Genomic DNA, 7,281 nt, shown 5'->3' on the forward strand with positions numbered 1-7,281 from the left:
GCAAATTTCTGTTTGAAAAAGCAAGCCTATGCTTGCTGTGTTTATTGGTTCCTGACTTCCCTGAACAGTTGCATATCGTGGGTGACTATTCGATTAATAGAGGTGTGGATGCAAGGACTGACCATCCATGATATCAAAATAATTTTAACCATGGTATGAGGCTAAACAGTGTTTACAAGAATGTTTACAAACATTAGAAAAACAAGCTTATTTTTTGTGTTCTCATAGTGACAGTTGAACTAAGCTCATGAGGCATGTATAAGTTATATTGTTCAAGAATAATTGGAGATGTGTGGGGCAACTACAGATAGACTTAAAGGTGCAATCAAAACTGAGTTTTAGCATTTGTCCATTAGGCTTATGCGGCAGGTAGCCTTGTGGTTAGAGTATTGGACCAGTAACTGAAAGGTTGCTAGATCGACTCCTCATACTGACTAGGTAAAAATGTCCTCCTGCTCTTGAACAACGCAGTTAACCCACTGTTCCTAGGCTGTCATTGTAAATAAGAAATTGTTCTTAACTGACTTACCTAGTTAAACAAAGAATAAATAAAATGTTATATTTATTTATTTTATCAGCATGAATTAGGTTGAGCAATAAAATCCCTACTTTTATTCCATAATAGGCTGGGATCTGCACTATGCAGCTGTTGCAAGAGTGGCTGGCCACTGGTTTCAAAAACAACGATTGATGGGCATCTTAAACTTCTTGAATTCAAGCATTAAATGGTACAAATACACTTTTTAAAATTTGAACAGCCATCCACAACAACCTCGAGCCGTAAGGCGCAATTAGCTAAATGAGAGAACCACAGTATGATTCACATCTATGCGCTGTGTAGTTATCAAAAATATGTGAAATCCGTATTGCCATAGACTACACCACTGCTGTTATCCTTACTTCCAATCATTTATTCAAGTTGGATAATCATTGGATGCCGACAGCAGTCGCACCATTGGAAGAACAACCTTGGATTGTAGCCAACAAAAGCCTATTCCTGCACTTTTCCCGTGATCCATCAAACACATTTGGTGTGTCATCATAGTGGTCTCTGACTTGTGGTCCGTCTCGCTCAGGTGGGACTTTTTCAATGCTGATTTGAATGTCATTGGGAACAAGTGTCAAAGATTCTAATTCCAGTGTTTCAAAAGTATCTAATCTGATAACAATATTTTGGATGGTAATGGCTTAGTTACTGTTTTTTTGTAATCCATTACTCACCAACCCTGACTATATGATATGACTACTTACACTGCCATAAATGCAAAGACAAAGTAAAGGTAAGTCATAAGATTTTGGACAAATCTGTCAAGACAAACCATGATAAAGGGTTAAACAGTTTTTAAATCAACTGGTGATTTTTATAGAAAATTGCTATGAAACCCCCTTTAAATCTTAATGGTAATGACATGGGGGGGAAGGTGTTTTATTATCAGTGACAGTGTAGCAAATGTCCAGTGTAGGAATGTTCACTGGTAACCTAGTATATAGAATGAAACTGCTGGTTGATTAGTGCACGTTTGCTGTACTTTTTAGACAGATTTTAATTGAGGTTGTGATTATTTAGCCCTACTGACATCCCTTTCATACAAAGATGTTTTTCTGACAACTTTTTTCCTTGTCTTTATCTGAATGGTATTGCCGTTATGAAAACCAAAACTTTTATTTCCACCTTAAGACCTTATTTCTGTAAAGTTCTGCCTACGGCTCAAGGCTGGTTTACAGTTGGTCTATTGACATTGTTGCAGTGACATGCACAGCCATGACTGCATTGACCTGTAAAATAGGGCTAATTAAACTCAATATGCTATTCCTTTCTTTTGAAAATATATTTGATTAATTGTTCCTTAGGACCTGGGTAAATTCAGGAATAATATATTTATTTTTGATGGTGTGTATTATCAATGGATTTTAAAATGGCCGCCCACCGACATCTGCAGACCGCTACTACCATTCATTCCCAGCGTGCTAGAAAATGCATGCAAAAATGGGCCTGTTAGAGTTGCATAATCATTTGCCAATATTTTCTATTAGGAAATTACTGTAAATCCAATGTGAAAACAGTAAGTGTAACACTGGTTCGCTAACACCCTGTTCTCTTATTATAATCAAGGATTTCTCTAACCTCCAGGTTGGTCTGGAGTGAAGCCCCAAGATGTCAGCCATAGTAAACCTTCCCCGGGGCATGCTGGGAACACCGTCCCCCCTAGCCAGGACTGGTCTGGGAGGACCACCCCCGGGGGGGTAGAGGTGCAGAAGCTGGAGTCATGTGATGCCCAGCAGTGTAATGGACATGGGAAATGTGTGGCAAGGGGTGGAGAAACCACCTGCCAGTGTGTTTTGGGATACCATGGTGTGTTCTGTGAGGAGGGTGAGGGTCCAGGGGTCAGTAATGCCCCCCTCACTTTAGGCATCCTCAGCCTCATTGGTGGAGTCCTCATCGCTGCTGTCATCATCTGGAAGAGGTAGTCTCAAATAAAATCAGTGTTCAGTATTTTCCAACCCCTAAGAAAGACACACACACACACACACACACACACACACACACTAGTGGTATGAAGTGTCTTTCTCAAGGCCCCAATGTCAGTAATGTATTCGCAGTCTTCTGGTTTACCTCTGTCATACCTAGGACTTTGAATGAGCAAACCTAAAGTTTTCTACAGTCCACCTCTTTAACTTGTAGGCCAACTGCATACCATTCATATAACCTGTAGACCAGGGTTCCCCAACTGGCGACCCACGGCCAGATTTGGCCTGCGGGTGGTTTTATTTGGCCCCCCAAGTCTTCTAGAAAAAATAATATATAATTAGATGTGCTTTTTGTATTTCTTTATACTGTAAAAACACAAATCAGCTCCAAGTGATTCTAATTCAAGAAATCTGTTCCCAACTATTCCTGTGATCAAGATAGCCCTATTTGGTAAAATACCAAGTCTGTTATGGCAAGAATGGTTCTGTTAGGGTCGTATTTCTCAGAGTAAATAACTCACGGACACTAGAGAAGCTTAACCAAGTTTAATTCTTCCCAAATGGTCGTTACTGCTGTAATTCTGACAAATAAACATTTCACACATGCGCTGATATAACCCTTTCTCCTAGGCTAAGTCTCCTTCACAACCGAATAGCCAATGCATCCCTGTTGCTAGGAAGAACCTTAGTGATATCTGTTCTTCCTCACTTCATCTGACATGAACTCTACCCCAAAGTGCTCACTCCTCCCCAACTGAAGGCTGTCATGGTTATTGATACCAGACTGTCTCTTCTCTCAGAGGATCCCTGATGTCTAACAGTAACATATCCTGACATAATGTAAATGTTATACATTACCCTCTCTCCCTCAGTGGCATTCTTAGTTTCTAAGATCTCCACCCGTCTACCTCTTATCAATGCCTGCCACATGTAATCGCTTCCCTGCACTCAACACATTCCAAGCTTAGTTGTCCCCACTATATACCTTCCTCCTATAACCCTTAACTTCTGTTGTAGACCCTCAACCTTAGCACTCCTTCGGTGACATCATCAGTCCATTTACTTTAAGACATCAAGGTCAGTCAATATGGAAACTGTCGAACTTTGAAAGTTTCTTCAAGTGCAGTTGCAAAAACCAAGTGCTATGATGAAACTGGCTCTCATGAGGACCACCACAAGAGTGGAAGGCCCAGAGTTACCTCTGCTGCAGAGGATAAGTGCATTAGTTTCCAGCCTCAGAAATTGCAGCCCAAATAAATGCTTCAGAGTTAAAGTAACAGACACATCTCAACATCAACTGTTCAGAGGAGACTGAATCAGGCCTTCATGGCCAAATTGCTGCAAAGAAACCACTACTAAAATATGCCAATAAAACACTTGCTTATAAGAAACACGAGCAATGGATATTAGACCGGTGGGAATTTGTCCTTTGGTATGGAGTCAAAATTTGAGATTTTTGGTTCCAACGCTGTGTGGGTGAACGGATCTCCGCATATGTATTTCCCACTGTAAAGCATGGAGGTATGGTGAAGGGGTGCTATTGAACTCTGTTCAGCATTTATTTGGGCTGCAATTTCCGAGGCTGGTAACTCTAATGCACTTATCCTCTGCAGCAGAGGTGACTCTGGGTCTTCCACTCCTGTGGCGGTCCTCATGAGAGCTCCTACCTTGTCACAATTGATTGGTTCAAACACAAGAAGATGAAATTCCACTTATATTTTTAAGAAGGAACACCTGTTAATTGAAATGCATTCCAGGTGACTTCCTCATGAAGCTGGTTGAGAGAATGCCAGGAGTGTGCAAAGCTGTCAAGGCAAAGGCTGGCTACTTTGAAGAATCTCAAATATAAAATATATTTTGATTGAACACTTTTGGTAGAAAATAGGAAAATATAGAAACCTAGAATGAGTAATGTCCCAAACTTTTGACTGGTACTGTATCAATATACCCTACTACTCTATACCGTACTGCTGTATACCCTACTGCTGTCCCTAACCCAATGACTATCCCTTACCTAACTACTGTTTACCCAACTACTATATATCATACTGCTGTATTCCCTACTGCTGTATTCCCTACTGCTATATACCATATTACTGGATCTATATACCTGTATACCCTACTGCTGTATACTATATACCCTACTGTATTCCTTATATACCCTACTGCCGTATACCCCTACTACTGTAATCCCTCTATACCCTGCTAGTGTATACTATATACCCTACTGCTCTAAACCCTACTACTGTAAGACCTCTACTATTGTATTACCACTCATGTCTTTGGCTATCCCGGATTAAGTGATATAACATGCTATTCTATAAAATCATTTCTCTGTAATTAATATTACCTGATTGAGGAAATCATTTGAATGTAATTAACTAGAAAGTCTGGGAACCACAAAATAATATTTATAGAGCTGTTATCTTCCGAATAAACTCTTAAAGACCTAGTAATATTTTACATCAATGGCAGTCAATATTAATCTTCACTTTATTTCAGTCTCATCTGAAAGTTGTAAATTCTTGGTTATCTTCACGAACCCTGGCTAACAAGTTGAATCAGCAATACAAAATTGAGTTTATTTATTTACTAAATACCTAATCACCTAATTCTGTATGTAATCACACAGAATTACATACACACAGAATGAATCATACCTTGATTACAAATTGTCATAAAGGAAAATGTCCCTAGCGGACGGAACAGATATGACAGCTGGTTACTCAAAGAAAAGGGGGTTGGGTTTGAGTGAAATAGTGGGAAGACCGAAGAACAAAAGGAGAAGTTATGTCTATCGGGCCGTAGGCAGCTACTCTATCGTAAATACAGAATCTTATGCATTCTAAATTACCGCCCATTTGGAAAAGGAAAATGCAATAAATATTTAATCTGAGCTGCGCTTCAATAGGTTGGTGGTAGATGGAAGGCCGTGTTGCCCAACAGGTCTTTGTCCTTTGAAGAGTGTCTCTGGTGGTGAACAGGAAATGTTGTAGTGTCCTCGTTGTGTGGTAGACGGGATACTCTCTGTCCTCTCCTAGCCCACGTTTTACAGCGGCTGGTGCTAACTCGACGGCTAGGAGGTATCACTTCTGTAGTGAATAAGAGTTCAAAGTTCATACCATTCACAACCAACGCTCATGCTGAGGTTGGCTTCGTTCTGTAGTTATTATCTGAATCCTGACATCGGACCGTCGTCCTAATGTACCCGAAACAGGTTACATTTTCATCAAGGGCTTATATAGTGGCGGGGGAGAAGGGTGTGTTTCATTAGTTTATAACCCATGTCTCTTCACAGGGGCGTGCCACTGATTGAGCAGAGCTCTAATCTTATGAAAACCCAATACTCTCATTAGGAAGCTAAAATTGCATTTACTCTTTTCACAAGTAGTTTCATTTAAATTGCATTTAAATTGCACAACAATTCCACGTGAATCTGATAACTATAATGTGTAGACTTTCCCAGATAGTGTCGTCCTGTCATCAGTCATAATGTCTCAGATGACAACCCAACTGACATAATATTCATTAAGTACCCATGCATATTTTCAACTGGTTCTATTACAGAAATATGGTTCCTTTCCCTCCCCTTGTGTGATGTTCCCAGACTTTCATGTTTAACAAAGACTAATCAGAGTCCCTCTGTAGAGTCAGAGAGGGAAGGGAGAAAGGTATTTCTGGGGGGGTCATAAACCTTACCCACAGGCCAACTTCATGATGCCCTGCTCCTAACCCTACTACTACATACTTTACGGCTATTTACCCTACTACTGTTTACCCTGCTGCTCTATACCTACATTGTATACCCTATTATATACCTGTATATCATACTACCATAAACATATATACCCTACTCTGTGTTTAGCAGAGCAAGAGCTGCAGCTCGGGGCCAGTCCACAGACAAGGAGACTCTGATGACCAATAAGGATGAACAGACAGTCTACGCTGTGTCTTTCAACAACGATCTGTATGATCCTGACCAGGTACCTTAGAGTTAGTGTAAAGGTCTTTTATAGGTTAGGGTTTAGCTAAGAGCTTTAAAACCAGAGTGTTTTGGTCTGCCACAGCATTGCCATGCTTTGTTCCCCACCCCCACCATGAATATGATAGTATTTTCAATTACATATTTTTTTTTTTTTCAGGAATTGATCTCGTCTGCTGATGGGACATCTCAACATCTGTAAATGTTGCATTTTCTCTTCTGCTCTGAAATAAAGTCTAGGATGTTAAACCTCATGGTGTTTTATTTTCTCAGACATCACGTGTAGCTGAACATCACAGCCATGTAGATCCGTTTCCTGGCCGCATTATGAAAAGTTGTGGTCATAAACCTGTTATAGGGGTTAGCTTAGTGTGAGGCACATAGATGGACACTGAAACACCACTGGTGGTTCTGAAAGATGGGTGTTTAAATATAGGGACAACTCTCCGGTTAGTGGATGTAGAATGACCAGCAGGAGACGGATGCACCATTCAAGTTCATTACCACAGACATGGCATTGAAACAGGAAGTAATGTCATTAATATTCCCATTTCTGTTCTCAGTAATGGCTAATGGCAATACAGCATGTAGCCAGGCTTAGCACGCAGTCATTGATGTAATACTTCATTCACTACATGACTATGTCCAGAGGAAGATCATGGACTGTTCAGGGAACACTCCTAACCACTGCCAAGATGTGGTGAGTTTGAGTTTTTTAGCAGCATGACAAAGGAGGACAAGTACCGGTACTTCCTATGACATCGGGTGGTGTAGGTGTCCTGGAGGGCAGGTAGTTTGCCCTCGGTGATGCTTTGTGCAGAGCTCACTAC

The 7,281-nt window shown here is 40.6% G+C and overlaps 1 protein-coding gene across 8 annotated transcripts in view; it reads left to right on the forward strand.

The window, feature by feature from the left end:
• LOC110523072 (low-density lipoprotein receptor-related protein 2-like) overlaps positions 1-6,700 on the forward strand; it is a 119,401-nt gene extending 112,701 nt beyond the window's left edge. For 7 of the 8 annotated variants that reach the window (XM_036976601.1, XM_036976600.1, XM_036976594.1 and 4 more), the window contains 3 exons: positions 2,132-2,465; positions 6,335-6,452; positions 6,612-6,700. In XM_036976601.1, coding sequence (XP_036832496.1) covers positions 2,132-2,465; positions 6,335-6,452; positions 6,612-6,653 — 494 coding nt within the window. In that variant the 3' untranslated portion in view covers positions 6,654-6,700. The remainder of the gene's footprint in view (positions 1-2,131; positions 2,466-6,334; positions 6,453-6,611) is intronic. The other variant, XM_036976595.1, reaches the window with a different exon arrangement.
• The last annotated feature ends 581 nt before the right edge of the window (positions 6,701-7,281 follow it).

This window comes from Oncorhynchus mykiss, chromosome 5 (genome assembly GCF_013265735.2).
Source record: "Oncorhynchus mykiss isolate Arlee chromosome 5, USDA_OmykA_1.1, whole genome shotgun sequence".
Classification (NCBI taxonomy): domain Eukaryota; kingdom Metazoa; phylum Chordata; class Actinopteri; order Salmoniformes; family Salmonidae; genus Oncorhynchus; species Oncorhynchus mykiss.